General features: G+C 36.5%; 2 protein-coding genes across 2 annotated transcripts; both read right to left on the reverse strand.

The window, feature by feature from the left end:
• Positions 1-162: 162 nt before the first annotated feature.
• LOC129952428 (zinc finger protein 236) lies at positions 163-11,546 on the reverse strand. The gene is made up of 6 exons (XM_056064997.1): positions 11,396-11,546; positions 11,066-11,330; positions 4,687-5,806; positions 4,429-4,606; positions 3,926-4,369; positions 163-549 (listed from the first exon to the last, which is right to left on the reverse strand). The coding sequence occupies exons 2-5, from the start codon at positions 11,231-11,233 to the stop codon at positions 3,928-3,930; spliced, it is 1,908 nt and encodes a 635-aa protein (XP_055920972.1). The 5' UTR covers positions 11,234-11,330; positions 11,396-11,546; the 3' UTR covers positions 163-549; positions 3,926-3,927.
• Positions 11,547-18,457: 6,911 nt separating this feature from the next.
• LOC129952384 (broad-complex core protein) lies at positions 18,458-22,846 on the reverse strand. The gene is made up of 2 exons (XM_056064940.1): positions 21,728-22,846; positions 18,458-21,357 (listed from the first exon to the last, which is right to left on the reverse strand). Exons 1-2 carry the CDS (start codon positions 22,796-22,798, stop codon positions 20,266-20,268), a joined length of 2,163 nt encoding a protein of 720 aa, XP_055920915.1. The 5' UTR covers positions 22,799-22,846; the 3' UTR covers positions 18,458-20,265.
• Positions 22,847-23,773: the final 927 nt, after the last annotated feature.

Consider the following 23,773-nt stretch of genomic DNA (forward strand, 5'->3'; position numbering starts at 1 on the left):
TTTCATAACCAAGATGTCAAAGGAAAACAATGTTTTCAGACCTGAATTCTTTTTTCCATTAGAAGCTAATGTCATTACCATAGACATATGAACTAATATTTATTTGTTTGTATATGTATGTTTTTATTAAATGTTCATTATAATTGAAAACTAACGTTTTTTTTATTTTTTCAATCAACTTCTATTCATTTATTTTAATCAACGCTGTATTTAAATATTTCTCATTTTAAAATACTAAAATAACTTAAAATTCCACAAAATTCAAATAATGTTTTTTAGGTACAATAATAGTCATCTAAAAATCAATCCTTTCTTCATCCATTAACAATCGTGGCAACTGCAAAATGCTGGAGCAGACTAAGTGTTACTAATTTAAACTAATTCACCCCATTCGATGAGTCCATTGTTATTTGATGTGTTTCGGCAACAAAGATTGATTTTATATTGCTGTAAGACTAGCAATGCACTGTCAAAATGTTTGCTTGTTTAATTTAATAAAGTAAAAAATAAATATTTATTCTATGTTGGTTTTGAAAGATGTGCAACATTCTGGAAGGAAACAAAATAAAATATATGTATTCAAGTATATTTAACGTAACATTATACTTAAAAGAAAGCTATACAAAGTTGATTAGGGTAAAAAAAAGAAAACTTGACAATTTGCCTCGTTTAGAGGACAGCCTTTTCCTTGTTTTTTAAAAACAAACATTATTAGTCTTTAGGTGTGTCAAACAACACAAATTGACAAATGTTTAGAGCCAAAAATAGGTAATAATTATAATTGAACGAAAAATTATTGTAAAATTTCAACCAAAATTATCAACCAGAAAGTCTATAACACTTGAAGAGGGATTGTAATGTAGATATACTCCGGTTCAACTGAATACGCACAAACATTTTTGATAATACCATTCAGCGTTTTTCCAAATGTTGATGGGTATTGTGCCATCTGTTGGTGCTAACTACTCCTTTAAGCTGTTTTTCGACCACTTGGAAAGCTTTCTACCAGGAATTTGAGGAAAATTGAGGGCCATCGAAATTAAATACTTTATCATCAGAAAAAAAACACGTGATACCATTCTTTTTCCAGGTCCATTAAGACTTCGGCCAATTTAATCAGCTGCTACACGAGCGGTTTTTTTTATTTATAATAAGCACACACTCAAGGGGATATTACTATCCTTATTATGCAGAGGCACAGTATGAGCACTAGAAAGAGGACAGAGGGTTTAAAAAGATGTAGGAGCACATTGGTTTTGAGTTCCTGAATATTGCAATGACTAGGAAAGACAGAGTGTGGTAAGGTATTCCACATTCGCGTTGTACGGCTAAGGAACTAATCTCTGTATTTGACAGTACGGCCGAAGTTGGACTCGAGGGTACTGATGATGAGCATTCCCAGAAGCGTTGTTTATGGGGAGGAATGCAGCTGGCTATTTCACTAGATCATAAACCGTTAAAATATCGGTAAGAAAGGGTGAGACAAGAAACCTTACGATGAAGTTCAAGCGAAGTAAATGAACTTATGGTGATATTATCACCTATCAATTTGAATGCTCTACGTTCAATACTATCCAAGAGGCTTAAGTAAGTTGCAGGAGCACAAGCCCAGAGATGGGAGTTATTCTCAAGCTTCGGACGTATATAAGCCTTGTAGATAACAGCCAGATGTGTGAAACATTTCTTGCATCGCCTAAGGAAACCTAAACCACCTTGCTGCATTTTTGGCGACATCGCGTATGTGATCGTTCCACAAGAGGTGAATCCCCATTGTACAATACTGTTTAAGTCGGAATTTAATGAGGTTATCATATTTTGTCGTTGCAGTTCCACATCCGAAAAATAGGGATGTGAGTCTGAAAAAGAACCTAAAAAAGGTAAGAGTACTATTGTCAGCGAAACGATGTATTGGATTAGAAGTTGCAGACAGGAGATCATTAATAAAAATGAGAAAAAGTGTTGAAGATAGAACAGAGCCCTGGGGCACACCAGCGTTTATTTTATGGACTTCAGATTTGAATCCATCGAATACTACTTGTATCGAACGATCCGAGAGGTAATTACTAATCCAATGAAGCAGGGATTCATAAAAACCGAAAGCAAGCATTTTCGATAAGAGAGCCTGATGCCAAACCCTATCAAATGCTTTAGAAATATCTAGTGCAATAATCTTACTTTCTCAAAAACTATGTAAAGATTTGTTCCACTGTTCGGTGAGATGAACCATGAGATCACCAGTGGATCTATTGCTTCGAAAGCAGTACTGACGGTAATTAAAAAGCTTTCGATCTTCAAGATATGTCTTGAGCTGATAATTAAAGCAGTACTGACGGTAATTAAAAAGCTTTCGATCTTCAAGATATGTCTTGAGCTGATAATTAATCAGCGTTTCCATGACCTTGGAAAGAAGGGACGTAAGTGCAATCGGTTGATAATTAGAGGTTGAGGAAGATTCGCCTTTTTTGGGAATGGGCTGGACAAAGCAGTTTTCGATCCCCTCGGAACGAGACCTAAGAAGTAGATGAAAAAGCTCTTCAAAACAATAGCGGGGATACCATCCGGACCAGCGGATTTATATGTGTTTAGATCTCAAAGGACTCTCGCCACAGTACGAGTACGAAAAAAGATTGGACTCATAGAACCACTAACTCGGAGTCATAAAACTGACTGGTAACGTAGAATTGGCGGCGAACTGCCTAGCAAAGAGATTAGCTTTCTCTAAAGATCTAACAAAAGGAGTCTCATTGACAACGAGCTTAGGAACCGATTTTACAAATGACCAAAAATTTGTACTGTCTTTGGGACATTGTAGTACTTTTTGCCGTAATTTTTGGTCATGTAAAAATTTGGTCCGTCGAATATGGGCGTTGCAAGCCTTCCTGGCTTGTTTAAACTTTTTCCGGCTTTCCTCAGTACGGTTGGCTTTATAGCAACGGAAACTTACCTCTTTGGCCCTAATAACCTCTTTACAGCTGGCATCAAACCATGAGTTTTCCTTGAGTCTGGTACTTTTAACTCTGTTCGGTATAAAAGTTCTCATTTCCAGGAGAATTAGATTTGTGATCATATCAGCGCTGGCGTCAACGTCACTATTGAGGAAGCATAGTGACCAGTTAAAGATCCTGATCTCAGGAGCTCTTTCTTTAACTGAACAGTTTTGGCACGAGAAATTTGCTGATACAACACAATGGTCAGGTGTGCCTAGAGGAGATAGAACACTAACAGTGTACTTATCAGGGTCAGAGGTAAGAAACAAGTCAAGAGTGTTTTCTGCTCGACCTTCAACGTCCGATATTCGGGTGGGCTCGTTGACCAGCTGAGTTAGGTGGTTCAACTCAGGGAAGATTTCTGCACACACTCCCTCGGGTTTTGCCTGGCCTGAATGGTGAATCCATGAAGAATTGTGTACATTGAAATCTCCCGTAACAGGTTTCAGTGCGAGGATAGGACGAAACAATTCTTTGGATGGAATCAAACAAAGCATTAAATGCACGGACGTTGAAACTCAGTCTAAATTAGGGCTTCGATAAAGGAAGGAATAGTGAATGATTTGCTTATTTAGGAAGAATTTAAACCACATATAATCAAAAAAGGAAATGGTGCAAATACCATATTGTGGTAAGAGCTCGTAAGCAAAAAAAATTGCGGTTAGAAGTTGGTGTTTAATCAAGTCGATTTTAGTTTTCGAAATACTTCCAGCTCATGTAGATTTTTCCATTGGTCAAACACTAAAGTTGGTGATTTTTGTTTTATAAGTTTTTACTTCACATCTTAAAGGCGTAGTTAGCATCAACAGTTTATAAAAATAACAATATTTGAAAACATTTAAAAAGGATTTTCGAAAAAAATTGTGCGTATTCAGTTGAAGCGGAGTGCATATTTTACCTGCCCATATTAATACGTAATAAAAAACATAAAAACTTACATCTAATTTGTTTTGACACAATTTCTGCCTGGCTGATATTGAAAGTCAAGATCCCCCAAAAATATTTTAGTGTACTTTGGCCAAATAATATCCATTGGTCGCTTGGTGTCGGTTTTTGGCAGATCTAATATCTTTTCTGTAAACTTATATTCTCTCTTTGGTGGTTGTGGTTCAGGCGGAATTGCATTTGTTATTGTCATTAGCCTATCAATTGATATGGTTTTCTTTCTTTTTTTCGTGTTATGGCCAGTTTCGATGGCGTGTATTCGAAGTTCTGTCTCTGACATATAACTTGAATTACAATACAGGCAGGGAAATGATTCGTGTTGTTGGTGCTGAATCAAATGATGCTGAAGCTTGTACTCATAAATGAATGTCATTCCACATTTATTGCAATGATATTCGCCATAGTTTTGCAAATACAAATGATAATCCAGGAACAATCTGTCAAAAAAAAATTAAATATTTAAATTAAATATGAAATTATTTATGTAAAATCTTACTTTGAAGTAAATCGACCTTTACACTTTCGACAATTGTAATACGTTTTTGATCTATGCGTTTTTACTTCATGGAAACACATATCTCGTAGTCTTCTTGTTGTATAACCACACCCAATAAAAGTGCAGGTATATTGAAAAATTTCAGATTGCTCTATTAGCCTTTCTAGCATGATTATGTCTATAAACAAAATGTTGGTTTATAGTTGAAATCTTTTATATCTTAAAGGTATCATGGAATACTTAAAAAAAATTGCTTACCATACTCCTTTTGACATAAAACAATTGGATCCTCAGCAGCTATTTCAGAACTAAGCATTTTGCATGTTTTGTTTACCCAGCTCTGAACAAAGCTAAAATGATCCGAACACGATACTGACAATTCGTCATCGTTATCATCTTCATCATCATATCCCACAGATTGTGCTGACTGTTTTGTTATGCCAATCTCTTTCGAAATAGACGCACAGTGGTTTTCTGCTTTGTTTTTCTTTTGCAGTATTTCTGATTGTGCATATTGTGATCGAGCGGCTAGAGATCGAGTCACGGATCGTGTAGAATGCCTCGTGATGGATGTCTTGGCCATTTCCTTTCCAAAGCATTCAGCTTGATGGATATCACGTTCGGAGCTAGTAAAAAAGTATAAATGGCAATAATTGCAACTATGCTGCTTGAGATGAATTTTTGAATGCTTTTTGAGCAGTTGCGAACTAGAGAATGTAGTGGGACAATCGTCGCATTTATAAACAACATTTGAAGGTGTCGAACGAGCCCTAGATGCACTTCGACTGCGACTCCGAAGTTTATTTTCATGCGTTCTGATATGTCTATCGTACATTTTCGGCCGCACAAACGTTTTTGAACAATACAAACATCTTTGCGGTTGCGGTTTGTACTGGCCGGGATTGCCACCAGATTCAGTAACCAAAGCGGATTCCGAAGTCTCAAACATGATGTCCAAATCATCTGAGTGATCGGAAATCCTTCTTCGATTCTGATGATCTTCCATGGATATTTCTTTTATGGCATTTTCATTGTTTTCGCCAATATGCTCTTCTTCTTCCTCTTCTTCAGGTTCATTTATTTCATCACTGTCGTTGTTATAGTCTGAATCCATGCGAATATTTTTGCCACCTGCAAATTCTCTTTCAAATATTTGTTCATCTGGGATAATAGAGCTATTTGACGATGAAGAGGATTCTGATGACAATGATATTGAAGGTCGAATTCCACCAGTTTCAACTATGAGATCACCTACAACAAATAGTTGTTTATTTCGAGACTTTTTATATTCTTCGATTCGACTATGCTCAATGAACGTATACAATTTGTAAAGACATTTTAAGCAGGCATGGGTTACTTTTTTGATGATGCTCGAATGCTAGAAACACATAAGAAATGAAGTTCAAGTCAGTTATACAAAGGCTTAAAATCAGATTAGATTAAGATAATATTCGACTCAACAATCAATGTTCTCTTGGTTACTATCTTTAGTACAAGTTAAAAGCGTCTATTGGCAAAAAAGGTTTCAAGACGTTACAATTAAAAAGTTTAAGATAATTTTGGTGATATACAAAGAAAACATACTTTTAAAAACAGATAGCTAAAAATTGCATAAACATGTTAACTTCTTTCTCAATTTAAGTGAGTGAGTGAGTAGACTCACAATAGCAAAAACACCGTCTTACGTTAACACCGGCTAGGTTAGGCAAAAGAAAAGGCCCATTGTGATACCATATGAATCTAGAGAATTACTTCTTACTAGTCGAACCATTTTGAGCTTTTTATAAAGCGAAGAAGATATTTGATATCCTTTTTAGCTAGTTCACTGGGATTATCAAAAGAGTAGTCTCCCAGATGAAAGAGCAGGGCAAGTGCAGAGACGCTGAGAGATTGTTTCCTCTTCTTCCTCGTCCATACAGCTCCTGCAGAAGTCATTTGAGGCCACACCAAGTCGTATTGCGTGTCTGCCTATAAGACAGTGTCCCGGAAGGACACCTATTAGGGAGCTAATATGAAGTCTGATTTGAGAAAACAAGTCTTTAGAGCGCTTTAGGTCCAATGAAGGCCATATGAGTTTTGTGGCTGTGCATGTTGGTAAATTGTGCCACCTAGAGTTTGTGATCGCAAAAGCTGTTTCTTTTTGCAGAAGTTTACATGCAGCTATCGGTAGGCCTATCTTCTCCCTTTAAGGTGAAATAGGTATGACGGTTCCATTTTTAGCAAGTTCATCGGCTCTACAATTTTCTGTGATGTCTCTATGGCCCGGCACCCAACAGAGGTGAATGTTAAATTGCTGCGCCATCTCCATAAGAGATGATCGACATTCAAGGGCCCTTTGAGATTGGCTGAGACACCGTCAAGAGATTTAATAGCAGTCTGGCTGTTAGAGAAGATGCGGATGTCAGAAGTTGATATCACGTTTTCTCTTAGCCGGCAGGAGAGGACCTCTTTGATCGCTAAAATTTCCGCTTGGAAAACGCTACAATGGTTAGGGAGGCAGAACGAGATGCTAAGATTAAGCTTTTCCGAGTACACGTCATTACCAACTCCCTCATTTGTCCTGGATCCATCTGTATAAAAATGAATGCTTTTGTCATCCAGGAGTTTTTTGTCTTCACATTCATCTCTGGATGATATGGATACCTGATTCTTAATGCCCCGCTTATGCAGAGACATGCAGTGAGTTGGACTCTGCTGAGTTTGTCGTAGTATGTGATTTTCTCCAGTGCAGTCCATCATACTGCAACCCCATACTGAATCAAAATGAATATTTTAGTCTTGCTAATGCCCACAAATGAGATGTACGTATATATGAACATAATTGTACAGTTTAGTCCTTTTACATAATTATTTAGTTCGGACACAAAACTGTTAATAGTGGGCTTAAGCTGCATGTGGCAATAAAGATTATAACTCAAGTAAAATTTCATTGCAATAGTTTTTTAATTGAAATCACAGTATTTGTCGATTGTGATAAATTTATATAAAGGGTAAATCGGTGGAAACAGCGTTACACACTTTAGTGCGCACCGTCGAATATTCCCTGCATCGAAGGTGCCTTTAACAACGTAGACACATCTGCACTCACATTGTAGAGAGTTCGCTTCGGGAGGAAATTCATTTAATGCTTACTAGCAGAATAATTAACTCAAAACTGGGCAACTCTTCGGGTAGGCGATTATTTAGTAGAGGGACACCGCAAGGTGGTGTTCTATTCCCTCTCCTCTGGAACCTAGTGGTGAATGAAATCCTAACTAGTCTGAATGCGGAGGGCTTCAGAGTGATAGCCTATGCGGACGACGTTGCTATAGCAGTTTCAGGAAAGCATCTTTACATCCTAAAAGAACTCTTACAAAATGATTGGGTGTCAACCCACACAAAACCGATCTGGTCTTATTTTCGAGGAGATACAAAATTCCATTTGTCAACCCTCCCTATATTACAGGAATCCAATTAAAATTCTAAGACGAGGCTAAATACCTGGGTGTTGTCTTAGATAAAAAAAAAACTAAATTGGAAACGCAACGTACAGGAAAGGGTCAAAAAAGTTATGTAACTCTCTTTTCTTGCAAAAAAGTTATTGGTAATAAATGGGGTTTACAACCAAGAATCACGCATTGGATATACACATGGGTAATCAGACCGACTTTAATGTATGGTGCTGCATTATTGTGGACTGCTTTAGAGAAAGGTATAAACAGGGATAAGTTAAATAAAGTCCAACGTTCACCTTGCCTATGTATAAGCGGATCGCTTCGCACGACCCCGTCTGCGGCACTGGACACCTTGCTCTACCTTACACCTCTTGACATATTTGGCAAACAAATAGCTGCAAGCTCTGCTATTCGCCTCAATGCTTCGTCGCAGTGGACTAACAACAACATTGGCTACTCCGTAATTCTAAGGTACTAAGAATCAATTCCAAAGCACACAGACTACACCATCCCCCAACTACAATTCGACAGAAACTTCCACATTTCTATACCTCCCAGATCTTTTTGGGAGGAAATGACATTCTTGGAGGATGAGTCAATCCATTTTTACACAGATGGGTCAAAAACAAAAGATGGGGTTGGTGGAGGTGTGTACTCTGAACGACTGAAATTAAGTCTCTCATTCCGCCTTCCCAATCATTGTAGCGTGTTCCAGGCGGAACTTTTGGCGATAAAGGAAGTCTTGTCCTGGCTCAAAGAAAACGTGATATCAACATCTGATATCCGTATTTTTTCAGATAGCCAGGCAGCTATCAAATCTCTGGACTCTGTCTCTAAAAACTCTATAACAGTCCATAACTGTCGATCATCTCTAATGGAGATGGCGCAACAGTTTAATATTCACCTTTGGTGGGTGCCGGGCCATAGAGACATTCCAGGTAACTGTAAGGCAGATGAACTCGCCAGGAACGGTACAGTACAGCCCATGCTACCACGTTTGGCAAGTACTGGCATACCAATCGCTACTTGTAAACTGCTGCTAATGCAAGACGCTGTTAGGAGGGCAGGCACCAGGTGGAACAACATCACCACGTGTCAAGTCACAAAAACCATCTGGCCAATAGTGGATTTAAAACGTTAAAGGTGCTTGCTCTCTCTAAGCAGATCGTATATAAGCTCGGTAATAGGTGTCATAACCGGTCTAATAGGAAAGCACGCCACGAGACTAGCCGTATTCTCAAATGACTTTTGCAGAAGCTGAATGGACGAAGAAGATGCACATGCCCTGCTCTGGGTCGAAAACGCAAGTATTACCTAGGAAAATTCTTCTTTAACGATTTAAATCATATCGGTATAATCAGCCTCTCATGTTTCGTAAGGGACTCAAGCTGGTTCCATTGAGCTTAGGAGGAAGACTCAAGATTCATGTGGGCTATTAAACTAGCCTAAGCGTGTCCGTTTCCATCTTGGACAGCCACTATAACCTAACCTAACCTAGGTGTGATGCCTTTCAAAATACAGCTGGTGCAAGAATTAAAGCCGAACGACCTACTGCAACGTACAATTTTTGGTGAATGGGAAAGTTGGCCGAAGATTCACTTTTTTTACCGCTACCGTGAGATGATATCTAACATTTTTGGCACAAAATGCAGGAGCTTGACTTGCATGACATGTGGTTTCAACTTATATGTGGTGCCATATGCCACACAGCACGCGCAACAATGGACATATTGAGAGGCGAGTTCAGTGAACATTTTATTTCACGTTGGGGACGTCTAGATCGTGCGATTAAACGCCTTTAGACTTATTTTTCTGGGGCTATGTTAAAGCCCATGTCTATACAGACCAGCCCGCTTCAATTAACGCATTAGAAGACAACATTGAAACAATTATACGTGAGATACCGGCCGAAATGTTGGAAAAAGTATGCCTAAATTGGAATAAGCGGATAAAAACCATTTGAGGCGCAGACAAGGTCAACATTTTCATGAAATAATCTTCAAACAAAAAGATAAGTTCTTCGCGTGGTCTACAGTCCCCTATGCATACAAGGTGAGTGGAGGAGAAAATGCACCGTCCAATGACTGAGGCTGGGTCACGTAAAGCGCACGTAAACCAATGCTCCGGCTCGGAAAATCTTCGAATCAAAGCCTACAACGCAGGAGAGTGACCTCAACCAATTTGGAGTATCCAACTGGAGTTAGCTAGAGTCCATGCTAGGGTGAGGCCCTAGTTCACACAAGACTGTAGAACTACCTTAAGTAAGTAAGTGAGATTGTTCTGAAGTTTGTTCATGGTAATCGTATAAGATATGGGTCATACTCAAATTTGAATGTTACATTTATACATACAAACTTCACCATTTTTATAAAAATCAAATGTCATTGCATATTCTGTATTTAAGATTCGTATGGTGTTGAATTTGTTGTTAAATCTAATGTAATACAAAAATCGAGTCGTTAGAAGAAATAAAAACTTTTCTTAATCGAGTTTTCGAGTTCCTAGGCCCCACATTTGAGATAAAAAAAAAAAACAAAGTTTTAACTCAAACCGAGATCGTAACTAGAGTTCTAACAATTTACAACTTAATGAAGAAATCAGTTAGAACTCATTCGAGTTATAAAATAAATAAATACAAAAAAAATAACGTCGCGCAGCAGCGTCTGAGAAGAACCATTTCTAGTCATTTCAGGGAATATTACTCTTGGAATATTAGTTAATTTTTCGCAAGAGGAAAATACTTTTAAACCAGAGACTTCTGGCATGACACCGTAACTCAATTACCATCAGGGGTGGTTTTTTTTGGAAAAAACGAGATTTAGGTTTTGCAACTTTGTAAATAAATCAGAAGAAAGTGATTCAGAATAAGCATAAGCACCGAAGTGAAGAATTGAGTGAACTATACTCTTTTGTTAATTTCGGAAAACGTTTTGAGAAAATCTGTCAAGAAATAGTTTCAACATTTTAGAATATCCGAGAAATCAATAACGCACTGTTGATCTATTTCAATTTAACTAGATTTAAGAACCCGAATAAGATATTCTATTTTCATCTCCAACTCAAGGCTTATTCAAAAATTTATAATGCACTATTTTTGTGGGCAACGTGAAAAAGAGGTTGCTGTGTTTTTGTTCACTGATAAAGTAAAAGTAATTTCATAAATTTCATTTTAAGCATAAAATATAGTGCATTGAATGCTGTACCTCGATAATTTGATCCTTTATACTTTTCAGTTCCTCGACGTCCGAGATCTCTGCAACTTTACCATCAGCGCATTTACATATGGAACAGGAAGGATTTTGATCTGTGCTGCTTGTTGCTTCCACGTTGATTGACGGCAGTGAAGAAGATGAAGAGGATTCGCTATCCATTGCAGGGGAACTTGCAATCTATTTGTTTCCTTGAAATTTTTAGCAAACTATAAAACAACCCCGCACATGGCCGAATTTCGGGTCAATGTTTTTTATTCTGTAAGAAGAAAATAATTTAAAAGCTTGTTACTTGAACTACCTAATAATTTATTAGCTATATACCGAGAAAATCATTCAGTTCGAGGACGAAAAGTCACAAAATTCTTTCACAAAACAATTTTTATTTTCTCATAAACAAAATCTTAAAAGAAATAAGTTTTATTTTTATAGCTCTTTAGGTATGTAGGTTTCGCTCTTGGATTGAAAATGAAATGACATTTGACAGCTTGTTCGAATTAAATTTCGAATAAACGCGAGCCGGTCCGAAATGTAGTAGATCATTATGGAAAGTTGAATGACATAATCTTAAGGTCCTAGCCACACTTGGAGGCATCTAAAATTATACAGAAAAGTAGACTGACGTCGACGTTTTTTTGTTGACACGCAGCTCCCCCAAAGTTTCTTTTTTTTCTCTTCCATATTCTGTAAATAAAAAAAGCAATAATTCTTATTTTGTAAGGAAATTGTACAAATAATATTACCACGACCAAATTTATTTCAAAATTAAATATTTGTTTTGACAGCAGCCATCAGCCGTTTTGTTTATATTAATTTGAGGGCTGAATATTTCGAAAGGTTTGTGTGTTTAGTTCAACTTTGAATTGCTACTAGTTTTCGAGAGGTTTTATATAAAACTTGTGGTTTACGAAAATTGTGGCTTAGCAAAAATTTACGGTAAAACTTGAGTTTTCAATGTAGATAATTTCTTCGCGAAACCAGGTTTTGTACTTGGTATGAAAAGCCTATAAAAGCCCAGTGACTATTTACGGCACAGACGGTTCTTTTATGATCCTTCAGAGTTTCAAACGCTCTTTGTTAAGCGAGGAACCGGAATTCACTATGGCTACTGGCGTAACGACCCCAAGGACGAGGGAGACTTGCTCATAGAAGTAAGAAAGAAAATCTCTGGTGGAGGCTATGTCGCAGCGGGCTAGGAAAATTTGCGCCAAAACATTCCACAATGTTGGAAGGATTGTTCCAGTAAATAAAACCCTAACAGTGGGCTATCGCCCCTTGATGGACAGTAATGCGAACATCAAGAAGATCCTCAGTCCTTTGGACAAGCCAAGCGTGTCCTCAAAGAAAGAAACCAAAGAGATAGTCATGGAGAAATTGCAGCCCATCAAAACATCTTCAGTGATCGCTCTGGATGAGTTTGATTTTAGTACGAATCTGGAACTAGGAATTGACTTTTTTTGATCTGGCATTAAGAATCTTCTCAACCCCGCCTATAAGTTGCTCGGACGGCCACAATATATGACGATTCTGAAGGAACATTAGGCCAACAGAAGCAATAGTCATAAGCTCAGTATTTTGGATTGAATTTGTTGTGAAAGAAGGAGAAAATGTTTTAAATAAAATGAATTTGTATTGTAAGTTTTGTTTGTTGTTGATTTTTTGATCTTTTCTAGAACATTAGCTTCTCCTTAGTGAATTGTTTGGACCGGTTAAAGTAAGCGAGCTTGTTGGTTCATGTCGTGAGCCCATTCCACCCGTCCCTAGAATTTCAGCTGAAACTCTTCTTCGAGGCGAGCTAGTGTTACGTTAAAATCAATTTGAATTGGTTAGAATTCATTTTGTTATCACAAATAATTTGACAGTCGGTTTTAAATAAATTAAAATGTCAAATGAAAACGTTTAAATGGTCGGTGTCAACGATTTTCGGGTTTTCGAAAATATTATGTCGAAAACCCGGTTTTAGGTTTGGTGTGAAAAGGCTATAAAACTATCATACAGCTATCTCTTTTTTCCCTTTGTTTAAATTTAAGTTCACACTACCTTACCATTTGCAACACAAAATAGCGGCGATGAAAACTAATTTTTGGATTTCTGGAGCTGTTACAGAATCAAGGTAACTGTCCGAGCTAAATTGTCTCTGATTTCCTATGACTCTGAGACATTTTGCTTCGAGGTGGTTCTCAGATTAGATGATCGGAAATTACTCTATGGAGAAGTTCAACGCATTCCATTTAAATGGGAGTTTTTCTCCAAAGTACAGGTTTGGTTACGGGAACTTGTTTGAGAGACCGATGATTTGTTTTGTATTTGTGTTTAATCTTCTCCAAAATAAAAGCAAACACATTTTTATTTAAGTGAACGTTTTTCTTAAATTTGGAAGCGAACTAGAAGATAAGAAGAGTTGTAGAGTTAGAGTATAAGAAATAGATAAGAAAATACGTATACTTACGCCACGTCGAATAATTCGCGTATATTGCTTTCGTTTGTCGATTATACATTTTACATTTTTTTCGTGCACTTAGCTCATTGGACTCGGCGTCCAAAAATAATTCTACACTATCCATTTCTAATTATTATGGCTTAATTCTTTTAAACATAAGTTTTGGTAAAGGAAGGGAACTTTATTCGATAGTTTTGAATTGAAAAAGGGGACATCTTATTAGACACTTAAAAATGCTAGCGCAATATAATTATTAATAGATACGATTAAATATAAAAAACTACACTATTACAGCTATTTTTCATAGTTTAAAAACCCAAAAATGTTGTCTCTTTCAAAACAAACTATCGAAAATACATCGCTTTTAAGATTTTACTGTTAATTTGCACAGCCCCGTCGATAGGTGCCCGGGATTTTCTAGGGGCCTGTAAAATTAAGGAGAGTGTTTTATTTTTATATACTCTATCTTTATTCATCATCAACATAGGTACTATTAGAATTGAGGCAGTGAAACCATTTGCAAATCATCTGAAAAAACTTGGAACATCATAAGAAGAATTGAGTGATATAAACTACTGAAGGTCAAAGAGATGCAAATGGCGTTTTAAAAAATATGTGTGCACACATTTGAATGCGTCCTGATGTCTTTGATTTGGTGCATGGTTCTTAGCGCTATAAATGAAAAAAGTTCCATTCTTCAAGCTAGAAACATCACTATTGAAGTTGAAATTCGAAATATCGACAGCTTGATCTCCGATTTGAACATTATTCGAAGCGGATGGAATCAGATTTTATCTGAATGCAAAGTAGTTGCAACTGAATTGGGGGATGTTCCAGAATCGTTCCCATCGAACGGAAAAAGGCAATTAAAGAGACATTTTGGAGAAAATCGAAGAGCCGGAGAGTAAATTGAAACAGACGAAGAAATAAATTTCAAGGCGAACACCTCTTCCGTCATTGGTGATTCAATTATATCTCGAATTTCTCGACGGTTCAATACGATGAAAATTTTGAATGCTACGTTTTCATTTTTATGACAGTTTTCAACAATGGACAAAACTGAGATTAAAAACCTCCGTACAAGGTTCATCCAAAATTATAACTCGCATGTGTCTCAAGAGTTGAAAGAAGAAATAATTCATCTGAAACACCTATATGAAGCCATTTTTGAAGCAGAACTTCCACCATTGAGCTTTCTCAATGCTATTTATTCCCAGAACTTGGAGACGATTTTCCCCAACATTTGTGTTGCTCTCTGTGTGTTTTCCACCACACCTGTAACTGTAGCTAGTGCCGAACGTTCATTTAGCGTCCTTGCAAGAACAAAGAATTTCGTTCGAAAAATCGTTCGTGCTCATCAGAAGATCGTGTTTCCGGACTTGCTACACTATGCGGATCAGAAAGCTAGGAAAGCTCGTTTGCAAAAAGAAAATATTTCATTTAATCAAACTAACTCTAATGAAAACATTATGATAATATTTTATTATAAAGAAAAACGATACATATTTTTTTTAAGCCAAATTTCATATACTTTTACTTCGCTCTATTTTATTTTCATATTAGATAATATATCTTCATGGCATTTTTTTTTCAATAGTTAATCGACCATATTATCAGTTGCTAACATCTCGTTGACAATATCGAAGTGAATCTATGATTCTGTTCGGAATCTGATCTCCTCGCATGTAGAATTATTTTCTATCCATCCACCATTTCAACTATAACTGGACGATACTCTTGCGATTGATTCGATGATTAACTTTTTTTTGGTTCCAATTTCATGCTATTCGTAATTCAAATTAGAATATAGCATGTCATTAGGCATGAACTTTAAAAAAAATGGTAAATATGGGGGTCCGAGATTTTTCCGTCCCAGGCCCGGAATTCTTCTCGACGGCACTGAATTTGCAAATCTTTGTCTGAAATTGACGTCCATCGCAATGCGTCGGGTAGTGAAAATACTTTCAATTTTCTTCCGATGAAAAGTAACTATAACCGAAAGTGAGTTTCCAACGAAAGATGCGTTGCGATAGGGGTACTCAATAAAGAATCCTTGGCTCCTCTAGCCTTAAACGAGGGCTCCATAAACTATGGCTTCGAATCCATTAAAATTCGAATCTATATAAAAAAGATGAGGTTAACGCGGAAAGAAGGACTCCAAAAACAACCGAAGATGAACTAGCGATTGGTGGGAATTGGGCGTCTCCTAACAGAAGGTGACGATGCACCCATGCCCTCTCCAATCGCGACTCAACCCCCTACAAAAGTCGTGGACAGTCCATCCTTAATGGAGACTGAGGAGGACCTTAACATGATCCTTCTTAGCGAGGACGAACTCTTGGGTTCATCCTCAGACCTAGAGGATCAGAACAAAACCGTGGTGGAGGATCTGCCTAATTGTTGTCAAAATACTGCAGTTAGTACAGATTAATCTCCAACACTCCCTAAAGGCCTCGGCCTCACTTCTTCTCCGTCTGGCAAGCAACGGGGAAGACATTGTCCTGATCCAAGAGCCATGGATTGTGGGATCCGTTGTTCGAGGATTTAGGACTCCTGGGAACTACACACTGTGTGTGACAGATAAAGGTGCACCTAGATCTTGCATACTAGTGAAACGTAGCGTTAATGTATTTTTACTCCATCATTTCAGTGACAAAGGTACCACCGTAGTTAGGCTGGAAACGACCAAGGCTAGTGTCGGCGTATCTTGGCCATGACCACCTTGGTCCTCTTCCTTTATAAACCTTGGAGAAGTTCGTCGCTGAAGCGAAAAGGCAAAGGATCCGCCTAATTATTGGGAACGATGCTAACGCTTATCATACTGTATGGGGTAGCACGAATATCAACGACAGAGGTGAGTCTCTTTTGGATTATATTCTTGGTACGAACCTCTTAGTAAGTAATGTTGGAAATGAACCAACCTTCATAACTAAAACACGACAAGAAGTCTTAGACCTAACTCTTGTCTCAGATACTATACACCATATGATCGAGGACTGGAAAGTATCCAACGAACACTCGTTCTCCATGTATATCCAGTCCAATATAAATGTGAATTTTCGAAACTCTCGAAAAACTGACTGGGCTTCATACAGGAACTCATTACAGAGTTTACTAGAACCTGGACTATCTAGTCATTCCTTTTAAGCTAACGAACTTGACAACAAAGTCAACGAATTTACCTCAGCTATGAACAGATTGCTAGAAATTGCTTGTCCACTTATACACATAAGAGGAAAGGGGAAACCACAATGGTGGGCCTCAGAGTTTGACTCGCTCAGGAAATAATGCAGGAAACTTTTCAACCGGGCCAAAGCCGCAAGACCAGCCCCTCACCGGGACTCTTACAAAGAATACCTACAAATCTACAAGAAGGTACTGAGGAAATCTAAGCGATCTTCTAGGCGATCCTTTTGTGGTACGATAGAAGAAACTTCTGAAGCCTCTAGGTTACGGAAAATTCTTTCAATTAGTCCAGCAATGCCAAGCTGCTTGAAAAATGCAGGCGGCTTCTGGACAAATTCAAGTAATGAATCGCAGAACTTACTATTAGACACTCACTTTCCTGGTAGTTCTTTTACCGAAACTTGCAACAATTATATACGTTCAAGTTCAAATACAACATATCCACAAGGTCTGATCACAAGGGATAAGCTACAATGGGCTCTCAACAGCTTCAAACCTCTCCATCTGCAGGACCAGATGGAATAATACCACCCGAGTTACAAAAGACTTCTGACATAATTGCACCAATCCTTGAGGCAGTTTTTACCAGCTGTCTTTACCTGTTCCATGTTCCCCCGGCATGGAGAGAAATTAAAGTTGTTTTTATACCCAAAGCAGGTAAATGCTCGAAAGTCAATAATAAAGATCTACGACCTATAAGTCTATCATCATTCCTTCTTAAGACCTTGGAAAGATTGATTTATATCCATTTAAGGGCAAGTATCGATACAAGCCTTCTGTTTTCGTCTCAACATGCCTACTGTAAATGTAAATCGGTGGAAACATTTTTACACAGATGGGTCAAAAGGAAAAGAAAGGGTTGGTGGAGGTGTGTACTCTGAACGACTGAAATTAAGTCTCTCATTCCGCCTTCCCAATCATTGTAGCGTGTTCCAGGCGGAACTTTTGGCGATAAAGGAAAACTTGTCCTGGCTCAAAGAAAACGTGATATCAACATCTGATATCCGTAATTTTTCAGATAGCCAGGCCAAATCTCTGGACTCTGTCTCTAAAAACTCTATAACAGTCCATAACTGTCGATCATCTCTAATGGAGATGGCGCAACAGTTTAATATTCACCTTTGCTGGGTGCCGGGCCATATAGAGACATTACAGGTAACTGTAAGGCAGATGAACTCGCCAGGAACGGTACAGTACAGCCCATGCTACCACGTTTGGCAAGTACTGGCATACCAATCGCTACTTGTAAACTGCTGCTAATGCAAGACACTGGGATTTAAAACGTGCTTGCTCTCTCTAATAGGTCTCATAACCGGACACTGTCTAATAGGAAAGCACGCCACGAGACCAGGCGTATTCTCAAATGACTTTTGCAGAAGCTGTATGTACGAGGAAGAGGAAGAAACAGTTCTTCATCTTCTCTGCACATGCCCTGCTCTGGCTCGAAAACGCAAGAATTATTTAGGAGAATTCGTCTTTAACGATCTAAACGATCTAAATCATATCGGTATAATCAGCCTCTCACGTTTCGTAAGGGACTCAAGCTGGTTCCATTGAGCTTAGGAGGAAGCCTCAAGATTCATGTGGTATCACAATGGGCCTAAGTGTGTCCGTTTCTATCGAACACAACATCATGGACTTCCGTCGAAATCAGTTACGGACAAGCTTCCGCTCCGAACGGATAACTCATTAGGGACTTATTTGTGAATTTCTAAAAAAAATTAAAATAAACTTCACTTTGTGCTATATTTTCAAGAATTTATTTAATTTTATTTCAGTCAGTTTGAAAACTTAGGGTTTCTATGAATTTGAATATACGATTGGAACATAATAACTTAAACATATTCATAGCATACTTCATATTGCGTAAAATTCTAGTTTTTAAATTAACTTAAACGATTAAAAAAATATTTTAATGTGCTCGTGCTGCCATTTTTAAATTCTTTCCTTAAACTGAATTTCTTAACACAAAAACATTGAATTCTGTATTTAAAATAGTATTAACGTTTTGCATATCATAAGTTTAACTGATTTTTAAGAAAACAAAGTAATAACTTTATGTATTTACATTCATTAGCAATTAATTTATGTATCGAAAATAAAATTAGATTTAAAAGAGCATTTAAATTGCATTGCCCCAGCGCGTAGGTAAAGTTTTTCAAATTAAAAACCTTAGATAACAAATACATTTTTAATCTTATTCCAAGTTGGTACAAAACTATGTTGGATATATTTTTGATACTTTTAATGTGATTATACATACTTCAGTCTTTTAACATAAAAATAAAACTAACATACAAAATTAAAATTATAACTTGGTTAAGAACATTGTTAAGATAATTGTTAAAATTTGTATAATTTGCTTTAAATGAGGTATTTTGATTTTGATTTGATTTATTTACTTAATTATATTTATGATACATACAATTTTTAAAACTAAAATTTAATCTAAGGAGGTAGCTCTTAAACAAATCACTGGCAGGTTTTTTTGACTATTAATATTTTTTAGGAGGTATTCATTTTTTCTCTTTTATAAAATTAATAATGTTTCTATTTGCATTTCTTAACAATTCAGGTCCATTTGTGTAGCTTTCTTGAGTTTATTTCAATAAAGGTTCAATATAGGAAAATATTGTTTACGTATTTTTTTGTTTTAAGAAAAATATTTTTTTTTTTAAATTTAATATATTTGTAGCTCTTCAATATCAGTCTTTTTTTATTTTTATTTTTATTTATATTTTTTGTTTGATAGAGATAGAAGAAAAACTTTAATCTAAGCTTAAGAACTAAATAAAATGATTGATGGCAAAAGTTGTTGAAGTGGTTTTGTAATGTTCTTAGTCAAGAAAATTAAAATAAACTATAATGGCAAATAACATGTAAGAAATTATTTTGGACATTTTTAAAATAATAATCTTCATTCGAACATAGATAATATTTTTTCTACATTTAGGCACTCGGTGATTTAACAACAAATTTTACTATATACGCTTTATGCATATCAACACTTACACTATTTATATTTTGTTTGCACTGAGAAAATAATGTAGCCTTACTATAATTTTTCTACATGTATGTCTCTTAGAACCTTTTACACATTTCAGCTGAATTGAATTTTTAGTTAATGATAATGTTAATGTTTAATTTTTAAAGTCATAGAATTAACTTTGTTTCCTTTTACAAAGTATATCATTGAGCAACATTTGAATGACTTTTAAAGCCTGCTTTAAAGCTAAGTTTAGATATTCCTTTATTTTTTTATTTAAAATTTTGTTTAATATGTTTGAAGTAACGTTGAACGTTATTCTTATTTTCTGCAAAAGTTCAAAGTATTTTTGTTTATTAATAATGCTTTCAGCTGAATGTTAGATGAAAGGCTTAGTTAAGAATACATAATCCTTTAAAGTCAATGCGACACAGAGTCTAATTGCTGCTTATAAAGAGGAACAAACTAGGTACTAGAGTAACCTATTGCACTGAATACATAGCCCTACTTAATAAATAAAAACAAGAAGGTAACTGTTCTTGCTCATCAATATCTATAAGCCTATAAATATCTTATTTATGTCTAATCACATTCGTCTCTTAGAATTTCACGTGATAAATTTTCATTTGCTCTAAATTCGTCACTACTATGAGCTGGGAGTTTGGTGCTCATTGGGGGTACTATGACACCATGATGATTATTAAAACTTGGTGAAGTGGTTTCTTTACGTGTTACCGATAAATCTTCGACTTGATCATTTTCTTCATCCTGTCCTTCAAGTCTGTGCTGAGATATTTCTCGTTCATGATCAGTTTCAGCCTCCCTCTCACGTTGAAGACGCTCTTTCTCTTTTTTCATCTCATGATCGATGATGCGTCTTTCGTGTTCACGTTCACGATCTCGTTCTCGTTCACGTTCTCGTTCACGCTCTCGTTCGCGTTCACACTCACGTTCTTTTTCTCTTTCAATCAATAAATTTCTTTCATGATATTGATGACCAGTTGGACTTTTTGATCTACCATATTTCATTGCAAAACTAGGACTGGGTGAGCGAGCGGTTCCATTAGTTCCCGGACTAGTTGACATTCCATTAACAGCAGCATGAGCTGCAGCAGCTAATGCCATTGCATGTAAGGCTTCTCGTCCAGCGATATCACCACCGCGGCTTTCAAAAGCTTGCTGCAGAAATGCAGGATCCAAGAGAGCAGCTGCTGGATGGGGTATTGTGGGAGGATGATGGCGTTCCTGATCCTTTTCTCTGTCAACATTATCATGCATCGATGAAAGCAAAGGCTCCGATTGGCCGTAACCATGACTATATGGGAATGCAGCACTACTGCCACCACCTGTACTTGGACTACGTTTAATGGTTCTATTCATGGGTCGACCGGTAGTTATTCCAAGCTTCTTCACTTTATCGTAGAGTGTGCGCGAGGGAACTCCAAACTTGCGTGATGCCTGCAGAGCACTCATGCCATTACGAACGCACTCGATGGCTTGCAGAATATCGCTGCGAGTGTACTGTTTGTAACGCTTCCATTCCGGTTTCTGTTGTTGTTGCGATCCAAATGAACCTAATCGATTTTCTCCTGGATAAGTTTGTGGACTGTCAAGCCCGTCGTCGTCGTACGATCTATCAGTGTATGGTGAATGAGGCTCATCGTATTTTACTTTCTAGAATCACGAAACAAATACAAATTGTTAAAACTGATACTCAATTAATATAAACATATATGTATGTATATATGTATATATGTATATATGTATACTTATATATTTATATATTTATAATAAATATATAATTTATATACATACACATATAATTTAAGAAAATTAAACAATCGACTACTTTTGTTGCTCAGCAAAGATGCATTAATACATTTAAACGCAAACGTATATCAAGTATCTCTACCTCTAGGCTACATTAGGTGGTTAGGTTAAATCACATTGCATTCTTACCTCTGCATATGAATTCAAACTCCTAGCTCACACTGACATTTTTATTAAAAGAACAACACACAAAACTTGTAATAGGAAAGTTTACCTTATCATTATAGTCCGCTCCATTGCAGTAATTTGCACCAGTTGCGCTAACCTGTGGCGATTTTTCAGTCTTTTCATTTTTAGCAGGTTGACAAACCAATGGCATAGGCTGCGATGAATCTGCAGAATGTGTTTGGGCCAATACATTTCGCAAAATAGGCGTATCGCGGTTCATTAGCATACTCGAAATAGATGACAACTTTTTTCGTTTCAGAGGGTTCATATCGGGTGCAGATTCATACACGGAGCTCAACATAGAAGCGGTGTTTGGTAATGAACTTGGTACCACTGGCGAAATTGGCCAAGACGAATGACGATCCATAGCGTAGGGAACGGGCTGTGGACTTTTTGAATACATGTTCGGGTATGCCGATTTATATGAATATGTAGGTGACGAGCTACTTGTAGGTGCAGCAGATGGACTGATATTCGTAGAAGTTGAAATGATTGGTGAAGAATTCAAATTTTCATTGGAGTCCTTTCCGCCATTTAAACGGCGTTCGTGTGAAGAATGTGGTAGGGAAGAAGAAGAAGCTGCAATAGAAGCAGTAGCTGCTGTTGCGGTCGCATATGGACTACTTCCACTTTCTTCGAATTTATTGAATTTTTCTTTTAAGTCGGCCATATCAAAGAGACCCTTTACTTCGAGTTGTTCAGCTATTCTCATTATTTTTGGAATTTGGCTCTGTGTAACATTTACTTCTCCGGTATACATGTACTCTAAAAGCGCACGCATTTCAAACGCTTGAACCCCAGGAAACAAAATACTACAATGATCCATGGGGACATCTTGTAATATTGATTGGAAATATGGAGAATTTGCTGCTAATACAACACGATGTGCTTTGAATTGTACTTGATCGTCAACTACAATCGTACAATCAACATAGCTCTCAATTTTGATTAGAGCGTCCAAAATTTCAACCAAATTTGATTTGTGATTGTTCCATCGCAAGCAATAGGTTTGCCCTTCAGCTGTTGTTGGGCCACCCATCCTGATGAAGCTTTGTTGAAAGGTCGAGAAGATGTTATTTTTAAGCGCCAGTTCGGATATCAAATCTGTATTTTTCATGAAGTTATCTAAAAAAAAATAAAATTAAAAATATAAATTTGTATAGCTTAACGTTTTTGTTTTAAATATGATTTATGTATAAGTGAAGTGAGTTTAGAAATATACTTTTAAAGAAAAGAATAAAATCTCCTAAATATTTGAAGACGAGAATAAGTATTTAATTTCAATGGGAACAATGATAGATACAAATAAAATTGTCATACACATGATTTTTTGTGTTCCAAGTGTACCAGATTTTAGATAAATATATACAAAGGTATTTTTAGCTGTATCAAAAGTCTATTTTCATTTGGGAATTAACGTTTAAGTATAGCTTATTGCTGATTCCTTAAATAAGTGCTTTTTCCTGACAATCAAGTTGCACTTTTTCAATCCATTTTGATAGCCTTAATTGAAATATTACTAATAAAACGTCTTTCAACAGAACAGCGAAAAGGTTTGAAAGTAATTTTTAACTTCCAATCGGAAGTCATTGTAATCGGTACGATTTGTCAAATTGAAAATGTTGCTATTTATCGACGTTTCAAGGTCCTTAGAGTTTAAATAAAAGATTTTGAGGGAGATGTATGTGTTCGGGAAGTTTTTTTCGTCGTCCATGTCTCAGTGGAGATATCATTTATATATAGATAACATTTTATTATGCAGATAATAATGCAGAAAAATGCAGAAAAGGCTCGAAATTGCCTTACAAATAAAAAAACTGAAAACAAGCAGTTCTGACCTCTAATATTTTACGAGCAAAAATTAATTTTATCTCCAAAATAATTTTATGCAACGAAGAATAACGTTTTTGACATCTGGTTAAAATTTTTATAACAGTCAGTTTTTCATAAAAATTTAAATCGCAAAATTGATTTTCGATTCTCAATATGTCGTGAATAAATACAGGTATTGACTTCAAAATGATTTCATTCTGTGCTAAATTTTCTTAGAAAAAACAATCAGTATTTGTGTTACTAAATGGTACCTAAATTG

Source organism: Eupeodes corollae, chromosome 3, assembly GCF_945859685.1.
Source record: "Eupeodes corollae chromosome 3, idEupCoro1.1, whole genome shotgun sequence".
Classification (NCBI taxonomy): domain Eukaryota; kingdom Metazoa; phylum Arthropoda; class Insecta; order Diptera; family Syrphidae; genus Eupeodes; species Eupeodes corollae.